The following is a 22,638-nucleotide window of genomic DNA, read 5'->3' as shown; positions in this document are numbered from 1 at the left end:
TGTCCAGAGGGCCTGGGCACGGCCGAAGGGTCAAGCCGGGGAGTGGCCCTGTCAGACAGGTGTGTCTGGGGAGGTCAGAGGAGGCAGGAGGTGGGGACCTCAGGTGTGAGCACCCATGGGGCCCAGAGAGCACGTGGAGTTGAAGGGCCATGGGGGGTGGGAGGTGGGGAGTGAACGGGGCTGGGGCCTCCCCTGCTAAAAGGCCCTTTGACAAAGGGCTACAGGACCTGCATTTTGCCTCTAAAACTTTTTAAAGTGCATTTTGCTTTGAAGACGTGGAGAATTTCAGGCCATTTCTGGAAACCACCCACAATGCCAGGGGTTGGGGACGGCGGGGACGATGGTCTGGACTGGGCCAACCTCAGCCCTGACCAGCGCTCCTGGTTCACATCTCTGCAGGGTGGGCTCAGGCCTGAGGGGCAGGGGAGCTGTTCACATGTCCAAGACACCTGCCCCTGGAGTGTGCCTGGGTGGGGCAGGCTCCCTGGGGGCCCCGTGTCATCCTACAGACACCCAGCCCTGAAAGCCAACACATTTCCGTCTCTGGATTCCCCAGGGCACAGAAAATCAGAGACCCAGGAAGGGCCAGAGCTATCATTTCTAACCCTTCATGTACAGTAGGGAAACTGAGTCTCAGAGAGGGTCGAGGACCGGTAGCTGCTGCAGACCAGTTTGCACAGCCCACTACAGTCTACGTGACAGTAACTGCGGGTTCCGGGGCTGTGAGGCAGTTCAGGTGCACTGCACACAGGACTCGACTCAATGTTCACTACGGCCTTGAGAGAGGGGTGTTGTGACCCATAGAGTAAGCTGGGGGGGTAGAAGGTCAGAGTGCACGGCAGGTTCGCCTCAGATCCAGGTCCACCTGCAGCTCACATCTGTGCTCCTCTCTCAAGACCACGCTACCCCCCAACAGCCACCTGATTTGATTTGTACGACCCCTGTGCAAGGGGGTTCAGTCTCCTTACACACGAGGGAAAGTGAGGCCCAGAGTGAAAGGATCCGTATGCAGTTTCCCTTCTCTGCTCCGCAGCCGGGATGCAGCCCCCTGGGGTGGCCTCGGTCTTTCCCTGGAAGGGGCAGGCCGGGCTCACTGCGGCACAGTGACCGTGGCTGGTGCAGGCCCAGCACCCATCTCAGGAGAGAAGCTTTGCAGATGGCAGGGCCAGCGGCGCCCTCTGCCGTCCCCGCCCCGGACTGCCTCATGCCTAGCAGAGGGGACACCTCAGGGGCCCCCTTCCCACCTGGCGGAGCTGCTGCCCCACCCTCCCAAATCCAGCTCCCCCACCCTCCCAAGTCTCTCCTGGAGCCTCTGCCCCTGCAGGCCAGCGGCGCTCGAAGGCCTGGGGGCCCCGGGCAGTGCTCTAGGGAGGTGGGAGCCCTCCGACTCTCGGGACACAAGGTGCACAACCCCCTGCGGTCGGTCCAGGGTGCAGGCACTGGGCCAGCCCGCTCTCGTGCTATCTCAGCCCACTCTCCAACAACGCTGGGGGCGCCCTTAATTCACATAGAGCCATCTTTCGTTTATTTACATTACCCCAGCCCCAATACTGAAAGTTCTCCACAAACAAGAATAAGACAGACTGTCACCTATGCTGAATGGAATGGAACCAACTCCCTCCAGCTGGGCCTCCTGCCAGGTCCCCTCGTGCCCTGGACCCCAAGGCCCCATCCACCCCTCTGCCTCTGCCCAGGGCCAGACAGGGTGCCAGGCCTGGGCCTCCAGGAGAGCTCTCCGGCTGCAGCCAGGCCTTGCCCTTCGCCCTGGCCCCGGCCTGAGCCGGGCTTCTCCTCAGATGAGGTCGGAGCTCACGTCACTCAGGGGCCTTGCAGACCCTCGAGGGCCGGACCTCAGCCTGCATTAGGACTCATCAGCGCCTGAGAGTGGCTGACTCGGAGGGTGGGCCCTGCTCAGACTAGGGTGGGGGGCTGTGACGTGGGACAGACTTTCTGCAGCCCCCTCCCCTGACACTCCCAACACTGGGCCCAGCTCTGCTCCTCCTCAGGGTGTTTCCGTCAGCTCTGGGAACAGCCCCACTAGGGGGATGGTATTAGACCCATTGCATGGACATGGGAAACTGAGCCAGGGGAGCTTACATGACTTGCCAAGGCCCCTAAGTCATTAGGTGATGGCCCGAGGATTAGAAAACCGTTGGGTCTGACCCCAAATTGTATGTTCTTTCCCCAGTACCACACTGCTGTTCCAACCCATTTTATGGAAGGAAAAACTGAGGCCCAAGGAAGGGAAGCAGGTTGCTGAGACAACCTGGCTAATTGCCACATTGAGGGAGCCTCTACTGTGCATTATGCACCTGTCCGGTACAGCCACCTCTGGAGAAGGTATTCATCATTTAACAGAGGAAGAAAGCAAGGCACAGAGAGGTTCAATCACGTGTCCAAGGCCACACAGCGAGTGAGCTGCAGAATCGGATTGGAACTCAGGCAGCAGGATTCATGCAAAACCTGGTTTGGAACCCGCTGAGGTTCCCACGAGGAGAGCTGAGAGCAGACAGAGGGCCCGGGATCAGCCCTGGCTGATGAAATGAGGGACCAAGCTGCCGGCTGAGCAGGGGTCCATCTTTTCCCTTCTTATAAGACAATGCTCCTCGGCTTTCACTATCTTCAGCCCAAACCCCTCTTGGGAACCACCCTGACCCCACCCAGCCCCCATGGGAGGAGTCGCACTGAACCTCCTCCTGGTCCAGAGCGAGCTCTCCCCTGCTGGGAGGGGACTTCCTGTCCAGCGAGGCGGCCACCCAGGCCGGCCAGTCCCTGCTACTTGGAGGATGGTGCCACTGTCCCGCATGCCACGCGGCCTCCGTCCACACTCTGAGGAGCCGCTAGCCCGGCAGCATCTGAGGCCCTTCATGCTCCTGGCAGGAGCTGGGGGTGGGTTGGGGGCCTGCAGAGCTGCTCTGGCCACCCCGGCTGTCAGGAATAGGGAAGCTTGTCAGGGTGGTGGGCTGGGGTCTGGAGCCTTTCCCCCCACCCCAGGCCACACTGCTCTTCAGTGGGGGCAGGGCCCCCTGAGCCGTGTTCGCAGGGTCTCAGGGGCCTGGGGGACTGCAGACGGGCCGGGAAGGTGGTGCTTCAACACTGACGGGCGAGGAGGCCGCCTGTGACCCTCTGGGGCTCCCCTCAAAGTTTTAATGCTGCTCGTGGGGAACACGCCGCCCCTCCACAGTGCAAATGCCAAGCCTTCAAGCCACGTCCAGTGCAGCTTAATCCCGTGGGCACTCCCACGTCGCAGGGAAGGATGCTGAGGTTCAGAGAGGTGAAGCAACTGTCCCAGGCCCCACAGGCAGAGGCAGCAGACCTGGGCCCAGCCTCCAGACCCCTGGGTTTGCGGGGCAAGCAAAGCGAGGCGCCCAGTTGGAGGCTGGGGTCACATGCTCGGGGCTGGAGGGGACTACAGAGGGCATTTCACTCCATGCCCCATGAGAGGCTGGAGGCCCCATGAACATCCTCCCAATGGGCTTGCACACCTGCAGTGATGGGGAGCTCCCTCCCATGTTTCTCCTGCCACACTGGGCCACCTCTGTCGCTCAGCCTGGGCCCGGGGCAGGTCCTCCTGGTGCCTCCCCATGGCCACATCAAGTTCCGGAGGAAGCTCCTGGGGCCTTCCTAGAACAACTTTCCACTTTCCCAGCCCATAGGAGCCTGGTTCAGGAAATCCTTGGGACTGGACCCAGCTCTATTCAAGGGTGGACTCTGCTGATCTGTCAGCATACCCTGCCCTCCTTCCACAGGGATGGCTCCTTTAAGGAATGGGAGCCAATTCCACCTAAGGAGACATTTGTTGGTGCTGTCTAGAGAGATGTTTCCTTCTCCTGCCCAGACAGACTCTTTCCCTCAGGATGAGAACCAGGAACAGCTGAGACCGGAAGTCATCTGATGACCTTGAGGGGAGAGTTTGCCTGGGTGTGGAGCCACCTGAAGAGCGGAAGTGAAAAGAGAAAGCAGCCGGGTCTTGAGCCTGGATCATGCTGTGCCTGAAGCTGTTATTCCTTGATTGACCCCGTAAATCCCCTATAATGTCGAAGTCAGCTTGAGTTGGATTTCCTGTGGCTACCTGAAATTTAGACTGCGTACAGGGGGACTGTGCCCGGCCAAACCCTGACAATAAACACAGATTCATGAGGAAGACTCGGCCGGGAGTTTTGAGGGGCACCTGCTGCTTGTAGAGTGCCTGCTACGCCCTGGGAACTGTCACTGTACACCTATTTGAGTGTCCCCATTTTACAGGTGAGCTCACTGAGACTAAGAAGAGTGAAGTGACTCGCCGAAGGCCACACACCTGCTGCACGTGCCCTGCAGCCCAGACCCTGCCACCCAGGACAGCCAGAACTGGGGAGGCCACAGGGCACTCTGGGGCCTGGGACGGCGTCGAGGGGGAGCTCCCCCAGCTCCCACCTTACTGGGGAGCCCACTCTGCACTGCCAGCCTGGCCAGCCCCCTGGCGTTTTCTGGGCAGCATGTGTCGGGAGGCCTCTTGGGGGCACTGGGTGTCCCTGCAGAGGCCCCGCCGTGGCTGAGGCCTGCTTTGGGGGGAACACGTGGTCTGACGGGCTCTGCTGCACACCAGGCCCTGAGCTGGGAGTCCCAGTTCTGCCAGCTTCACGGTGCAGCCGGCTCCAAACCCCGAGGGGTCAGCCTCAGCCACGTCCAGCTGTGTGATGTTGTCGGTGCCCATTCACCACCGGGACCCTCAGTTTCCTCCTCCTCAAAATTGGCCCGTGCAGCCCCTGCCCTGCCGTGCACCGCGTCTCTCTCAGCTGCTGCCAGGCAACGGCTGACTGGGACGTGAAGAGCCGGGGCCCACCCACCGCCTCTCAGCCCCAAATGCCACACACCAGCACCCTCAGGGTGAAATGCCCTCAGCTCACATCCCCATGGACTGTGGCCTCCTTCTTAAACACACAGCCCTGCACGCTTCTGTCACCCACTCCCCTGCCCCAGCCCTCCCCGCCCACCCAAGCCCTGGGAGTCAGCCCCACCCTCACCTTACTGACCCCCAGAAGAGGCTGTTCCGGGTCCCCCCTGCAGGGACTTCCTCCTCCCTGGGCTCCCAGGCCCAGCTCCAGCTTGCCAGGAGCTGCCCCAACCCCCGATCCCCGTTTCCAACACAATCCCCCTCCCGAGTTTTAAAAATACAACAGTTCTTTTGAGACAAAATTCGTATACCATATAATTCATCCTTTTATGTGTATCGTTCAGTAGTTTTTAGTACATCCACAGATAAATGTAACTTTAAAACGTTTAGCTTTAAAACATTTCCATCACTCCAGAAAGAAATTCCACAGCCATTATCAGCTCCATGTCTACTCCCTGTTCCCCTCCTCCAGCCCCAGGGGCCACTAATCTACTTTCTTCTGTCTCTGTGGATTTGCCTGTAGCAAACTTTGCATATAAATGGAATCTTACATCATGTGGTCATTGTGTGTCCGGCTTCTTTCACTTAGAGTAATGTCTTGGAGTTTCATTCATGCGGTAGCAGGTGTCAGCCCTTCATTCCTTTTTGTGGCTAAATAACATTGCATTGGTCCAAAACGGATAGAGTATGTTTTATTCATCCACTCATCCATTAATGAACTTTGGGGCTGTTTCCACTTTTTGGCTATTATGAATAACGTTGCTATTCATAATATAAGTTTCCATGTGAACATTATGTTTTCAACTCTCTTGAGCACACACCTAGGAGTGGAACTGCTGGGTCATGTGGTCACTCAGTGTTTAACCATTTGAGGAGCTGACAGGCTATTTTCCAAAATGGTCAAACCATTTTGCAACACATGAGGGTCTATTTGTCTACATTCGGGCTATCTCTTGGTGTTTTCCATTAAAATAAACTATTATTCTAGCCATCCTTGTGGATATGAGGAGGTGTCTCTTGGTTTGGATTTGCATTTCCCTAATGGCTCGTGAAGTTGAGCGTCCTTCCCCTGTTGAGTGGCCACTTGCACGTCTGTCTGGGAGAGATGTCTGTTCGGATCCTTTGCCTGTTTAAATTGGGTTACTTGTCTTTTTATTATTGCGCTGTAAGAGTTCTTTATATATTCTGGATCAAAGCCCCTAAACAAATTGATACGGTTTGGATGTCTGTCCCCACCAAATCTCATGTTGAAATTTGATCCCCAGTGTTGAAGGTGGGGCCTGGTGGGAGGTGTTTGGGTCACAGGGGTGGAGCCCCAGAAGTGGCTTGGTGCCCTCCCCTCCATGAGTGAAGTGAGTTCTTGCTCTACTGGTTCACACAAGAGCTGGTTGTTTGAAGGAGCCCAGCACCCCCTCCTCCCTATCTCGCTCCCTCTCACGCCCCCTCCACCTCTGCCTGGACTGGGAGCTCCCTGTCACCCTCACCAGCAGCAGATGCTGGTGCGATGCTTCGTGTGCAGCCTGCAGAACTGCGGGCCAAATAAACCGCTTCTCTTTGTAAATTATCCAGTTTCAGGCATGTTCCTTATAGCAACACAAATGGACTAAGACACAAACATATGAATTGCAACATTTTCTCCCATTCTGCTGGTAGCCTTTGAAGCACAAAAGCTTGATTTTGATGGAGTACAGTTTATCTAGTTTTTCTTTTGTTGCTTGCACTTTTGATGTCACATGTAAGAAGGCTTTGCCCAACCTAAAGTCACAAAGATTTAATCCTACGATTTCTTCTGAGAGATTTATAAATTTAGCTCATACATTTAGGGCTAAGAGCCATTCTGAGTTAATATCTGTGCATGGTGTAAGGCTGGGCAACTTCCCGGAGTCTCAGGTAACTGGAACTTCATTTATTTGCATGTGGAACTCCTGTGGTCCCAGCACTGCTTGGTGAAAAGACAGCTCTTTCCACTTTGAATGGTCTCGACGCCCCCCATTACTGTGTTTTGTCCCTCCACTGTCCTGCTCCGTGTCCCTCTGCAACGATTCTGGTCCTTTCACTTCCTGGAGATGCCAGGCCTGGGCCTCCACTTTGTCCAGCCGTCCGTCCTCAGCGGGCTTCTCTCCCTCCCCGGGCGGCTCATCCTCCCTTCTTCAAGCAGTTCTTGCAAATCTGTCCTCTCTTCCTCCTCCTCCTCCAGCTCTCCCTTCTCTCTCCCTCTGCCCATCCTGATCATCTGCAAACACCTGGGGAACCTGCACAGCAACTTCGTCTTCTCTCACCCCAGGGCCTGGACCTTGCAAGAGTCTCGCCGGCATCGCTTGACCTTGACGGCCACCGGCCTCGCGGGCAGCCCTGCGCATCCCTGGTGTGGCCCCTCCTGCTCCGCAGTGGCCTCCTAGAATCTTCTCCCGACTGCTTGCTCGCTGGGCTGGGGACCCGGCCTCATGCTTTACTTATTTCTGGAGCCTTTGGCGCCTCTCGGCCAGCCCTGTGCGTCTCCCCGCTCCCTCCCGGTGCCTGGTGCCTCCCCAGGGGCTCCTGCCAAAGGGACCCTGTTACTGCTCCAGCCTGCTCTGCAGGCCCCTCGGGCCCAACCCCGCTGGGCGCTGTGGGCGGGCCCTGCCGGCTGCGTGGTCGCCCTGGCACAGAGGTGGCCCCGGTCTCCCCTCCCCTGCACGGGTGAGGCTCCCGGCCCCTCTCACCGTGTCTCCCTCCGAGGTGCCCCTCCTGCCGCCTGTCCTGAGCTGTTTATTGTGAGGCCCAATAATTACAGTTACAGAAAAGTTGTGAAAGTGCCAAAGAATGCCACCTTCCGCACAGTGCCCAAATGTGCACCTTCTATCACATCTGCTGTGTCCTTCTCTGTCTCCCTCCGTCTCCGTCTCTCTCCCCTCCTTCTCCCTGCGTCTCCCTGCGTCTCTTGTCTCTCTGCCCGCTTGCCTCTCTGTCTCTGTCTCTCTCTCTGTCTCTTTGTGTCCCTGTCTCTCTCTCTCTCTCTGTCTCTCTCTCTCTGTCTCTCTGTCTCTTTGTGTCCCTGTCTCTCTCTCTGTCTCTCAGGCACACACACACGCAGAGACAGGTATACTTTTTCCCGAGCTGTTTCAGGGTGAGTTGCAGACATCATGCCTTCCATTCTTGAACCCTGTTGTGTGTGTCCCCCTCCTGGGAACGGGGTGACAGGGCCACGCTAAGAGGGAGAGGGGCTCGAATCACTTGCCGGTAACTCTTCGTGTCCCGGTGGGCCCAGGAGCGGGCAGTGAGGGGGGCTGGAGAGGGCACCCAGGCCGAGGATGTGGGCCCTGCCAAGGGTTTGGATTTGATGCGACATGTGGCATGGCCCCGAGTGCTGGGGCATCAGCCACCTTGTGGGTGGGTGGGTGAGGGTGGAGGGGGGTGGGGGTAGCAGCGGGGGCCGAGAGATGGCGGTGGAATCCACCAGGGCTACGTCCCCAGCCGGCATTTCTGTGGCACCCGGAGGTGCAGAGGATGCCCCTTTCCCCTTAAATACCCAGTGGGGTGTATCACATTCCCCACCGTGGATGTGTCCCACGACAATCCCGTCAAGCCGTGGCACCCAGAGGCTGCGGAGGAAGCGCTGGTCACCCAGGTGGCAGGGCTGTGCCCCCCCCACCCGTGGTAAGGGCCCCCGTAATCTTCCCGTAAGGCGGGCAGGAAGCCCAGTCACCGAGGCTTCTCTGCCTGTGGCTTCCAGGCCTGAGGGTCCCCTGCCGCTGGAGTCTGGGTCACCAGAGGTCACGGCGTCCTTGCGGACTGAGCACTTCTGGTCCCCAGCGTCACCCCCAGGCATCCCCCTCCCTAGCACCCTTCCCACAGTCAGGGGTTGAGGTCTGCGGCCAGCCTGGCCCGGCCCGTGTTCCTTGGGCGGGAGCTGAGGCCCCTCGTTTGTCTCCTGTGGCTCCCCAGCCCCCAGTTCGCTCCTTCCCCCCTCCCCGGGATGCCCTTTTCACTTGTGTTTGCCTGGAAAGTTCTTCCCCACCTTTCCATGGGCATCGGCCCCCCCGGGCTGAGTCAGGCATCCCCTCTGCACTCACTCTGCCCCTGGGCCTCCCCTGAGCACCCCACGTGGCCTGTGGCACCTGCATTTTCCCTGCCACTGCAGCCCGGACTAAAGCACAGCCCCAGTGTCCCTGACCCCAACTCCGTGTTTGCCCTGAGCTCCGCCACTGGGAGTGTCGGGCCCAAGGCAGGTGTGCTCGCAACAGGGACACGGAAATGGTCCCATGGGATGGGAAGAGGAGCTGCAGCCTGGCCACCTGGGCTCGACATCCCACTGGACACGTGGGCAGATGGGGACTTTCTCTTCGCTGGGGCAAAGGCTCCTGATTCCCAGGGAGGAGCCGGGTCGCTGCTGCACCACAGGGCAGTGAGGGCTTCGTCCGGGAGCTGGGGACTTCCTGGGGTGCCTCTTGGCACTCACATGTCCTGTAATGAAAGTTACTGCAAACATACGACGGAAAAGGTAGGACCACGGCAGACTGAGAGCCTTTGGGACCGGGGCGGGGCTGCGACCCCTGAGCAGCACCTCCCGCCACGGCACCTGGAGCAATGTCCCACAGAATGCCCTGGAAGGACGCCATCCATCCGCCCTCTTCGGCTCTTCCCGAGCCCCTCACCCCACAGTCGGGGTCGGGAGTCCCTCGTCATGCACCTGCCTCGCGTCCGGGCCAGAAGCAGCCGGGGTGGGTCGCAGGCACCGCCAGCGGGAGGCCGCGTGGACAGCGCGGGTGTGCCCGGGCGCGACCCCCCAGCACCCCTGGCCCCCACCCCGGGCTGGGCGCCGTCGGGGCGGCCGGGGAGAGCCGGCAGGGAGGCGGGAGAGACCCTCCGGCAACTGAGGGCGACGCTGCTCCCGACCAGGAATTCATCCCCGAGACTGCTCGAGGCTGGGCACAAACGCTCAGCCGCAGGCCGGGCCGCCGCGCTGTTCGTGGCACCGAGGGACCGAAACAGCTTACGTGCCTCGTGGGGGGTGTCTGAGGAAGCCGTGTCCTGAGTGTCCCATGGTGCTGCACGGGTGGCATGAAAGCTCAGCCCCAGTCACCAAGTGAGACTGTGCCACAGTGCACGTGTCGAGTCACGGTATGTCATCGAGTGAAGAAAGTAAGTGACAAACCCACAGGGGTCACACAATGCCAGTTTTATAAAAATTAAAAAGGACACATGCTATATGTCCTTCAAACTAAATCTGGAAAAATATTCTCCAAAATGTGCACCGTGGTGGTGGGATTCTGGGTGGGTTCTTTTATTGATTGCTTTTTCTACATGAACACGTACTGAGGGTGTAAGTTCTAATAGTTATTTTATGTTGTTATTATTATATATTTATTATTTTATATTAACTATTTATTAATATATATTATTATTTATTATATGTTATTTTTTTCAGAGACAGGGTCTCACTCTATTGCCCAGGCTGGAGTTTAGTGGCATCATCATAGCTCACTGCAGCCTCCAACTCCTGGGCTCAAGTGATTCTCCTGCCTCAGCCTCCCAAGTAGCTGGGATTACAGGCACACACGACCATGCTTGGCTAATTTTTAAAAAATTTTTTGAATGGGTGGGGTCTCAATATGTTCCCCACACTGGTCTCAAACTCCTGGCCTCAAGTGACCCTCCCACCTCAGCCTCCCAAAGTGCTGACATTACAGGCAGGAGCCACTGCACCCAGCCTATATATTTTACATATAAAATAATTATGATATTAAGTTATTACAGTAATTTTTGTGAAACCATGGATAAGTAAAAAATTCGTGTTATTTTTGACTGTGAATTCCATATTCAAAACCAATGTAGCACAGACAGCTCGAAATATCAACAAAGTGTTTGGGAAGGATGTGGCTAATGAATGCACAGGTGGTCAATAGTTTGAGAAGTTTCATTCTGGTGATTTTTCATCTTGAAAATGAGCCACTTGGGAGACCTGAGACCAAGGTGGGTAATGATGAGCTGAAAGCTGTAGTGGAAGCGAATCTATCTCCACCTACGCGTGAATTAGCAGCAAGGTTTGATGTTACTATTCCAACAATGTGAGGCATTTGAAACAAATCTGCAAGGTAAATAAGCTGGATAGATGGGTACTGCACGAATTAAATGAACATCAGAAGAGAAGTTGTCTCCAAGCTCACCTTTCTTTGCTGTCACGACATAAAGGTGAATCATTTCTACACCGTATTGCTACGTGTGATGAAAATGGATTCTTGTTGACAATTGCAAGAGTTCGGCACAATGTTTGGATAAAGATGAAGTGCTGAAACACAGTCCAAAACTGAATATTCATCAAAAAATACTAATGGTGTCTATTTGGTGGACCAGCACTGGTATTGTCCACTACAGCTTTGTGAAACCTGGTCAATTGATGACAGCAGATGTCTACTGCAACCAATTGGATGAAATGATGAGGATGAGATTAAGCAGCCGAGATTGGTCAATAGAGACAGGCCAATCCTCTCGCAGGACAATGCTTGACCACATGTTGCACAAACACTGCTCAAACTACAGAGGCTGGACTTGGAAACTCTCTGTCATCCACTGTATTCACCAGACCTTGCACCCACTGACTACCACTTCTTCCAGGCTTTGGACTACTTCTTGCAAGGAAAAATATTCCATTCTCAACAAACTGTGGAAAACGCCTTTTGGGATTTCATCACCACTCGCTCTCTGGGCTCCTTCACTGCCGGCATAAACCAGCTACTGTTAAGATGGCAAAACTGTGTGGATAGTTCAGGTGCATCCTTTGGTTAATTTTACTGCTTCTTGTTTGAGATACAATAAACTACGCTTTTGATTCAAAATCGGACATTTCATATTTAGTGACTTAATAGTTATGTTAAAGTCATGAGTGTGTATGTCATGTGTGTATGTGTGTATGTGCAACATGTGAATGTGTGTGGCATGCATGTTTATGTGGTATGCAAGTGTATATTGCTTTGTCTCAGTGTTGGCAAGCATGTGTATTATGTGTGCATATGCAAGCATATGGGTGCCTGCATGTGCAGTGTGTGCATGCGTGGTGTGTGTGTCCGCATGTGTAGGCATATCATGTGGGGGGTATGTATGTGCCTGCCAGTGTGGTGTATGTGCACATGCACACATGGTGTGGCTATGCATGCATGTGTGTGTTCATTGTGTGGGTACATGTGTGTGTATTACACACATCTCTGTGTTGTGTGTGTGTCCATGTGGTACATGTGTATTGTTTTGGGTGTGTGCATGCCTGCACATGTGTATGCATGTGTGAGTATGTGTGTGCATGCCTGTGTGGTGTGTGCATGCATGCACGTGTGTGTGTGTGTGTGTGTGTGTGTGTGTGTGTGTGTGCTGCTCTGTCTGGGAGGGTACTAGCATCTCCACGTCCATCACTGTCTCACCTGGGCAAACAGTCCTGGTCCCCGAGGCCCATTTCCAGGGCCTGGGTGAGAGTTTGTCCCAGACTTGCTGGCCTGGTTTGTTCTAGAGGGAAAGGGGACGGGGAGGTGGGTTACCTTTAGCTGGGCCCGGGGGTGGGGGGTGGCCTGGGATGATGGGAGCTGGGAGCTAATTTATAGTTCTGAGAAGGCTGGGCTGCCGATGAGCCAGGGGCAAGAAAACTTGCTTTTCTGTTTATCACCCCAGCTCGCAGGAGCAGAGCATGGAAGGGCCTCAGAGAGCATCCACCTCTACTGTGCAGATGGCGAAGCGGGGGCCCAGAGAGGGCATGAAACTTGGCCCATCATAGAGAGAGCAAGTGACACTGTGGGACATCTAAATATATATATTGTGTGTATATATATATATATATACACATAAAAAAGGTTTTAAAGTTTTCATTTTAGAATTTTAGTCATGAGGTAGTAAAACATATAAACTCACCAGTTTATAAAAACCAGTTGGATCTAAATCATTTTTTCTGACAAAATGGCATAAGGTTAAGATTTTTTTAAGTAGGCTATCTTATAAAATCTGTGAACCCAATTTTGAGTAAAGCAGCTTGATTCAGTTATCAATATACTGGATTGTACAAACAACAGTTAACTGTGAAAATGTGACTGAAATATGTGAGAAGACTGAAAACTTATGAGTTTAGAACTCTTATGAGTTCTTCTAACAAGGTCTGACAGTAGTTTCTTGGACTCATTCTTTGTCCTTGAAGATAATAATGTCACCGTTTCCCTTAGTATAGGGAGGGTGTCTTTATAGGAATTTTATACTTTACTTTTTAAAAAAGTATGAATGGAAAAAATATTTCTTAAAAAAAAATCTGCTGGTTTTCAAGAGGGTTTATGTTTTTGATAAGCAGTCTGACAGAATAGCTAAGGATTTTGTAAAAAGAAGAGGTTAGCTAAGGGAACGATTAAGAGGAGGAATTGTAAAAGGGGAAGAAGAAAGTTCCAGAAATAAGAGCCCAAGCTTGCTTTGAGATATTTTGTGGCCAGGCAATCTTTGGGTCTTGACTGTTTTTTTTTTTTCAGCTTCAAGGTATCAATGAGATGTGCGTATCTTATTTAGAGTCTACAATTTTATAGCCATGGTCAGCAGAGAGAGACCAAAAAGCCACAGGAGTCTACCCCTGTCAGTTCCCTGTGACCCTTCCTATATGACAAACACCAGGTCAGGGACTTTAACCAGACCCAGGCCCAAATGCCATCACCCAACAATGGGAAAGCTGTCTATTGTTCCAAATCTTGGAGGATCATATTTTATTCTATCTCTCCACTGACAGCCTCTTTTCCCACCACTCATAATGAAAGGTAATTGTCTGCACCAGCTTTAGGTATTCAAAACAAAAACACATTTTCTGATAGAAAGATTTGGAAAAATAGACAGCTTTATTTAGAGTCTATAATTTTATAGCCATGGTCAGCAGAGAGTTCAGCTGGCTGGGAACCCACAGGCCCAGGGGTGCCACCCTCAGAGAGCCTGAGGCAGCCCCGGGGTGAGCTCCGCCAGCCCACGTAGGGGCCTGAGTTGCAGCCACACATGCAGGCCACGCAGCAGCAGGGACAGAACAGCCCCGAGTGGCGCGCTCTGGAATGTGTCACCAAGGGGGGGAGGGGGAGGGGGGGCGGTTTCCCGCTGGCGGTTGGGCGCATGCACAGTAACGGCTCATTCTCGTGCGCACATGCGCAGTTGCTTTAACGGTTCTGGCGGTGCCTGTGGTCGCTTGGCTGTGCTTGGTGCTGCCTGGCCATTTACAGCTGTCAGAAGTTGGAGACCGGGATTTCCCTTGTTGGAGGTTGTGGTCATATCGGGTTGTCCTCACTGCACTGGACTCCTGAGGCGGGGAATAGGCAGGGGTGGGCTGGGGTGGGGTGGGGGGTGAGAGTGGGCTGAGGTTCCCCCGAAGCCGGCAGCCGCCACCATGAGGAAGATCTTCTGCTTTGGGGCAGACCAGGGTGGGCCGCCCTCCGGCCCCTCCAGCCACCATGGCCAGACCAGAGAGGGCCTGGAAGGCGAGGCTGGTGACAGCGCCTTCCTGCAGCCACGGTACCACATCCGGAAGAAAGATCTCGGCCAAATCCACCAAGCTGCCAGCGCCGGTGACATCGCGAAAGTGGAGCAGATCCTTTTGCTGAAGAAAAAGGTCTTGGATGCCAGAGATAGAAAGAAGAGGTAATGGGAGTGGCCATCCCGGGTTGGGGGCCAGGCAGGTGCGGGGGAGATGCCCTTCCCAGACTGGCCATAGCCCGGGGTCCTGCTGGCGAGGGCCCCCGGCTGTCCTGCCTGTGGGCTCCACAGCACCTGGGACGTGGCACCTGGGAGGGGTCCAGCACCAAGGCCAGCTTCATGGGCAGCAGCACAAAAACAGGACTTCAGCTGCTTCCCCGTCCACTCATGAATCCCCTTCTAGGACAGCTTCTTGCCAATTTTAGCTACTTAACTAGCACAAGTATACAGGGTGTTTTATTGTTAATGTACACATTTTAAATCATTATGTTATATACCTTATAGAAAGGTACATAGTGAGAGGAATAATAAGTATACTATAAATAATTCTGTGCTAAAACATCTTAGCAAGAAGTTCAATATCCATTTCATGCCACTGTACACCTATGAAAATGTGTTCTTTACTCAGGGAACTTAGAAGGAAAATTTGAAGTGGCTGTATGGTACCATAGTCTTCAATAGGAAGACTCATTTTTCTGAAAATATGAGCTCTTTCTATTTTATCAGTTTTACATGAGCTAAATAAAAGTTATAAGGTTTCCAAATTTTTTAGTTAACACACGCTGTCTCACTTTTACTATTGTGATGACATGAAGAAAAATTTTGTAATGGAGTAAGACTTGCTCTTCTAGGCATCCAAATGTGCTATGAATTTCCACAAATTAATCATTTATTAGCAGTTGAAGAGATAGATAAATGAATGGAACAGAATAGAAAATCTAGAAACACCCAAATGTATGAAAGAATTTAAAACTTGATGTTGGTGACAAATCAAACAAGATAAAAACTGACGCCTAATGTAAAATTGGGCAAAGTACTTTTTTTTACAGATCTACAAGTGACCTACAAACATAAGAAAAAATATTAAGTGTCCCTGCTAAGAGAAGGATTTTAAGTTAAAAGAGAAATGAGATACTGTTAATCTATCCTCAAAGTTTGTAAGAATGAAGACATTAAATACTAATATTAAACATGGAAAATACTTATACTGGTGCTTACAGTTTATGTTGCTGATTTCTTTTCAAATAGACAACTTGGTGGTAACTACATACAAAGGAGACTGACGCGCTGCCTACTACACTAAGGAGGCAACTGGAACTACACATTTAAAAATTGTATATGCCCTTTACCCATCAATTGCATTACAGCAAAATATCCTCAAGAAATAGAGATCATACAATTTGTTTTTCTCAGCACTTAAAATAATACGGTTTTAAGAGGAATGCATATGATGGCTTTATAAATCAATTAGCTTGTGTCCATAGATGGAATAATATGTCACCATAGAAGGTGGCATAGGTACATATGTGTGCTGACATGTAAAGAGTATTTAGGTATATCAAGTAAGAATAAAAGTCAATTTGATTATTATACATATACACAAACACACTGTGGTCTCATGTTAGCTTAAAATATGTACACAATGTGGTAAAATTTGTTATTTCTGGGCAATTAGCATGTACGATTTAAAAGTTCTAGTAAAAGTTTGTCATTAAGGATATAATCCCTGGGAAGAGCAGTTATATGAATCTTGCACAGATAGAAGTAATTTCTTAATTTCTATGAATTTATTTTAAAATTATTTTGTGGATTGGAATATTCCACCAACTTTTATCCCTTCAGAAGTAAAGGGAATCTTTTCATCTGTGCTTGAAGATTTTATTACATACACAGTTTTTTAATGTGCATCTGTTTTGTTATATAATTTATTACTTACATGCAAAAATTTTAGATGAATCATTATAATTTAGGTGTATCATTATGAAAATGAAAAATAGGAAATATAAATGTTACTATTACAAAGGTATTACTTTATAGGGGTTTTCTTTCAAAATATTTAACTCTTGTACTCTGTTTTCTCAATGCATTTATTCATCAAACATACTATGAAGACCTGTTATGTAGCAGACGTATTCTACTAACTTTCAGGACACATCCATCCTTAAAACTTATTTACCTGACCAGGATGAACAATTTGAGAAATTTGAAATTGGAGGATTAGGACTTAATTTCAGTTAAAGTCATTGTTCACTCCTTTCAGACAAAACCATTTGTGAAGGTAGAAAATTGTAAAAGATGACTTTAACTGCCCTTTTAAAATTTGTAACAGTATTAATTATTAACATTAAACGTTCAAAATATCTGATTCTCACACAGTGTATAAATCTATCTATTGAACAAATGAGGCATACCTATTCATTCGAGTCCTGAGTTTCTTTTGCTCTGAAGTTATTTGAAAATCAAAGTAAAAATTATTTGGTTTTAAAAATTTTGTTATTTCAACCTTCTATTTCCATAGTACTTTTAAGAACTGAAACTTACATAAATGCCAGTGATATAACTAGAACTTCCATAGACCTATTGTATATGCCCTATTTCCCTTAATGTAAGGCAGCATTGATTTTGTGATGTCCCGTTATTTTGCTTATCAATGAGATAATTTTTCTATGCTGCCCATTGTAGTTGAAATAAATCATGAATAAAAGGTGCTGTTCCAGTATCAGTGATGTTAAAATGTGAGAAAATGAGCACCCTAGCATCACTGAAATACAATGTTATCTCTAGTCTTTAAATAAACCACAAAGTAGGTATAATTGCATTATTTTGCTTAATTAAAATGTTATCTTTGTTAAGCAGTAGTAATAATTACATTATGTAACAGTCACTGAGCTGTTATTTGCATTAGGAACTGTTCCACATACTTCGTACAGATTCTCATTTGAGCATCACAGTGGTGTCCTATGAGATAGCTACTTTTTTTTTTTTTTTGCCTATTTTATTGAAGAGGAAATGGAGGCACAAAAGGGCTAAGTGATACATAATAAGTTTTTTTTTTTTTTTTTTTTTGAGGCAGAGTCTCACTCTGTTGCCCAGGCTAGAGTGCCGTGGCATCAGCCTAGCTCACAGCAACCTCAAACTCCTGGGCTCAAGCAATCCTTCTGCCTCAGCCTCCTGAGTAGCTGGTATTACAGGCATGTGCCACCATGCCCGGCTAATTTTTTCTATATATTTTTAGTTGTCCAGCTAATTTCTTTCCATTTTTAGTAGAGACAGGGTCTCGCTCTTGCTCAAGCTGGTCTCGAACTCCTGAGTTCAAATGATCCACCTGCCTTGGCCTCCCAGAGTGCTAGGATTACAGGCATGAGCCACCGTGCCTGGTCAATAGCTCATAATTGATAGAGCTTAAAGTAGTATGCAAATCCAAGTTGAACTGATACCAAAAGCCAATCTCTTTCTATTAAAATAGGCTGCTCTTTTATTAATCTAGTGAGAAATAGCAGCTAATAAATATTGTACTTTCTTCACAAGAAAATTAAATATTTGCTTTAAAGGTAGAAGAAAACATGCTGTTTAATATTTATAATTACATGAATCATTGTATATTTTAAGGTAGTGCACTACAATTTCCTAAAAATCTCTCTCACTTTCATAGGACTGCTCTCCATTTGGCCTGTGCCAGTGGCCATCCAGAAGTAGTTACTGACCTGGTGGACAGAAAATGCAAGCTCAATGTCCCCGACAGTGAAAAAAGGACAGCTCTGATTAAGGTATATAGCAGCCACCTATTGCAGCATGAGACGGATTTCATTTCAATATACACAATAAAAACAAATTTGTTTCATTTAAATGTAACTAGTCGGTGGAATCTTTGGAATGTTTCTTTTGAACTCTTAGAATTTATGATCTATTTCTTGATCTGATACTGATAGGCGGTACAATGCCTGGAAGAGGAGTGTGCCACCATCCTGTTAGAACACGGTGCCGATCCGAATCACAGTGACGTGTATGGCAACACAGCTCTTCACTATGCTGTCTATGGCGACACCCCATCGATCGCAGCAAAGCTCCTTTCACATGGTGCAAATAAAGAAGCCATAAACAAGGTAGAGATCAATGAACTGTATTTGAAAAATATCAAACGTTGACATATGTAGCTGTCAATTTTCCATATTTGGAAGCTCAAACATTCCGTGAATGAAAATATTTTGAAATACCTTAATTGTCTTAAAATTTTACTTAAAATGTTTATACATTTAAAGAAGCATTAGAAGATGCAGTTTTCTTTTATACATTCATGGTTAATATTTGTGAAAACCCTGCATTTGTTAAAGGAAAACTTGTTAACTTTTTTTCAAACAAGTGTTGTTTTTTTTTGTTTGTTTGTTTGTTTTTTCTATTTAGTATAAAACAACCCAGGGGAGCCAAATTTGCCCTGGAAATACACTTTATCTTAAAATTGATAACTAAAGCATTATATAGTAAATGGAATTCTTGCTGCTGCTGCAAGTTCCTTAGAAATGCAATTTATATCAAAGTGACTTATCTCTAATTGGCAAGTCGTAAGAGAGAGAAATGGAAAGGGAAAAAGAGAACAGTCAGAAATATGCTGGCCATTTGGAAATTAGGTAATTTGGGGAAAATACAATGAAGAGTTTTTTGTGTATTTACTTCTCTGTTTGTTCTCAGTTTATATGTTTAGACAAAGTGCTCTTCAGTTTTACGGAAAGTAATTCTTAGTTTGGGAAAGAGTGTTAGGGAGTTGTAAACTTGCCCAGAAATCAGTGTTAGGAGGACTCTGAGGAAAGCAGATTGGCAGTGAATAGGTGGTGAGGATGTGGGAAAGACTTGAGAAGAGGGAAGAATATCCTGCTCTTGCCCAAACAGCCACTTATCCTCCTCTTGCAGAAACAGCCACTTCGACAAGACTCTACTAGAATTTCTTGTTGGGAAGGTGGAAGGTACAAAACTTATAAATAGCAAAATCAAGTTGCATTTTGAGTTTCTTAGTCCCTGTTCTAACCCTGTGCAGCAAGACTAAATGGAGTTTTCAGCAAATGACTCCATCTCTCACTATTTCCTGTTTTGGGCCAGATCTCCAAGTGATAAAGGGCCTTGGCCATGTGAGAGAGACCGGACACTGAAGTGACTGCCTGCTCTGCTAGTGCTCAGCTAGAGCCGTGTATCACAGTGACCGGGGAAAATTTTTTAACAATCTAGAAGTCTAGGCTCAGCCCTGCAGATTTTAATTTAGTAAATCTAAGAAGGCTTGGATATGTATATTGAAACATTTCCTCAAAGCTGGATGCAGAAGTGTGCGCTTGTTGTCCCAGCTACTCTGGAGGGTTGAGGCAGGAGGATCACTTCAGCCCAGGAGTCTGAGTCCACCTGTGCAACATAATCAGACCCTCTCTGTAGCCAATAAAAATACTTTTCTTGAAATTCTGATGCATTCCTACTTAACAACCACTGAATAAATAAATATAATATAGAAATTCCCGTGTTTCAAAAACATAAGAAATCTCCAGAAGAATTGGAGTTTGATAGATGCTACTTCCTTCAAATCTCTCCTTTCTAATAATATTAGCCTGACTTTATCTGCCTCTCTCTAGCTCTGTGGTTGAGCAGTTCCAAAGAATATTATTGGCAACATCTATCAGCTTATGGAATAACACCCGTTTCCTGCTGTTTAGCAATCATTCACTGCCAGTCAGAGGGTCTTTAGAAATCTGCTTATGGACAGTCTTTCAATAAGTAGTAACGGGCCCTTTCAGGATTTCACATTTCTTTGTTATCATTCAGGGGATTAGTTCAACAAATGTTTACTACAAGCAAGGCGTTCTCAATTAGCACAGTAGCAAATCTTGAATCTTTTATTCAGGTACAGCTGTATTATGGACTATCTCAGTATGTCTGTTAAGTTCATACAGCTTTGACATAATGAGGATGGCAGTTTTCAACACTTAAAAGCATGAAGTTTCCAAGAACATAGAGAGGAATTCTTTTAATAATTTAGTTTTAGCAGTCTGTGAACTAGTTAACCATTTGGGTAACAATCTGGGAAAAATAAACACAAGTAGATAGTAAACGAATAGATGTTTGAAAAATTCTTGTTGTGGGTATTATAAATCTTAATAGCAATTTTTATTCCATATTGGGGCTTGATATTTTGGTAAAACCTATGACACTAAAGAAAACAAAGATTTCACATGCAAGTACTTGCTTTATACATGACTATTTGGAAACATCATTAGTGAATTTTAGAACATGAGACTATAGTCAAAATGCAGCTCATAAGTAGGTTTACTTTGCCTCTATAAATTGAGTCCACATGTAACATTTGGGAGACATGCAGGAACCTGGGTTTCAGGCTTCCCTAAAGAGTCAAGCCTATTGTCCCTTGAGCTCATATGTTTGCTGTGCTGTGCAGAATCTTCCCCCTTTATACAAGGTGTATGTTCTCCAGTTTGCTACTGTGCCTATCTAGGTATTTCACAGGCTCAGGACATCTACTTGCCTACCTAAGTATTTGAGAGGACAAAGCTTGTTTTTTAGTATTTTTTGAAATAATTTCAAGGTTTTCAAGACAGTTTATACTTGTTTAGAATGAATGTCATCTATATTATAATATACATTTATCCATTAGTAATATGGTTGAATTTTAGAATATAGAAATTTTTTTTAAAAATCAATTGTTTATTATATATACCATAAAAAATCATCATCCTATTGGAATACCTATAAGCTTTTTAGGTTACCCATGGTGAGAATGCCGAATCCTAACCACTAGACCACCAGGGAACTTTACCCATGGTTATAGTTGGCTAGGCTGTGTGTAATGAAGACAGCATTATATCTTTCTCCTCAGCATAAACTCTATAAAATGCAAATGATTTAGTGGCTTCCATTGTGCTAGCAATAATCCATATAGATCAGTATTAGAACTCTAATTGATAAGCCATTATATTTTTATTTCTGATTTATATTTTGCATGAAGTAAAAACCAACTCGAGTACCAATTAAAATAGAAATCAGAATACAAGTGTATTAAAATAAATCAGATAGGCATTAGCATCCCAGGATCATCAGGATAATTGAGGAAAAAAATCATAGTGAGCCTTCTAATAACTAAGATAAAAATCTGTCACCTTGTCACAGGAGAAACAACATGGACCATGAAATAATGAGTTGAAATTCATTTGAAACCTCTCTCTTTTATTCAGAGCCCATTTCCTTAGTGACTCCTTGGAGAAGGAGTACCTGACATTGGTACCCTGGTGTCCTACACTACTGTTAGAAGAGAATCACATGAGTTTGTATCACCTGGAGGAAACCTCCACATTCACTGGAAAGTTCTTAAAACTGTATCTCTAAAGATTTAATTCTTCACATGTTTACCAAAAAACCTAAATAATAATAATACTTGTCAAATAGAGATCAGGCAAAGCTTGAGAGATTTCTTTAATACTGGACCTATGATGCACAGTTTTGCACTACTTCTCTAGCCTGGATGGTCATGGAATCTTTCTTTTGGGGTACAGTGTTTAACTTATGGTATCTAAATACTCTTTGGAATATCATTTAAAAAACATTGCTGTAGGTACAATAATTGATATTAATTCAATAAAAATGCTTGAAACATTTGCTACTACATCTTAAGGTTTGGGAATATGGAGATAAAAAATACAGCCCCTGCCCCCAAGAAGCTCTTGGTTTAGATGGAAAACAATAAAATAAGTACAGCATATCATGGTAAATGTTGTGATAGAAACAAAGATTCTTAGAACCCGGAAACGTATGAAATGAGTTTTGGAGATGGCAGGAGTTAGCCTGGAGAGGCAGAGCAGGGGAGTTTCTAAGGGAAGGAGCAGAACAGACGGGCGAGTGGATGAAACTACCTTTCATTTACTTTCTGTATGATACATTTAAGTCCATAGGCTCTTACATCAAATGTTCAGTTCAGTTGAGAAATATGAAATTTTTTTAATGATAAATTGATTTTTCTGTATTACAGGATCACCTCACTCCACTTTTACTTGCTGTAAGTGGAACTAAAGAGGAAATGGTAGAATTTTTGATACAGAAGAATGCAGATATAAATGCAGTAGATAAAATGAACAGGTATAGTATTTAGTGCTTTTTTTTTAAATGTGAATGTTATTTTAGGGTAGTAAGAGTCACTCAAGTCAGAATTATTAAATGAATGAGAAGATTAACATAATTGTTGAGAGGATAGAGTGACAAATATCAACACAAATCATCACTTAGGTAGAAAAGCAATTATTTGGACTCTGGAAGCTAAAGAACAATATGCAGTAGGA

At 47.6% G+C, this 22,638-nt stretch overlaps 1 protein-coding gene across 1 annotated transcript; it reads left to right on the top strand.

Moving 5' to 3' along the window:
- Window positions 1–14,234: 14,234 nt before the first annotated feature.
- On the top strand, window positions 14,235–22,430 carry LOC123629912 (POTE ankyrin domain family member A-like; the record flags this gene model as incomplete). The annotated part of the gene is made up of 4 exons (XM_045539279.1): window positions 14,235–14,485; window positions 17,973–18,087; window positions 18,250–18,423; window positions 22,332–22,430. Coding segments are annotated over exons 1-4 (639 nt in total), but the record flags the coding sequence as incomplete, so codon positions are not given.
- Between the last annotated feature and the right edge of the window lie 208 nt (window positions 22,431–22,638).

The sequence above is a fragment of the Lemur catta genome, unplaced genomic scaffold, assembly GCF_020740605.2.
Source record: "Lemur catta isolate mLemCat1 unplaced genomic scaffold, mLemCat1.pri scaffold_63_ctg1, whole genome shotgun sequence".
Classification (NCBI taxonomy): Eukaryota; Metazoa; Chordata; class Mammalia; order Primates; family Lemuridae; genus Lemur; species Lemur catta.
Note: the sequence above shows the minus strand (reverse complement) of the source record. Positions and strands in the feature narration are given on the sequence as shown.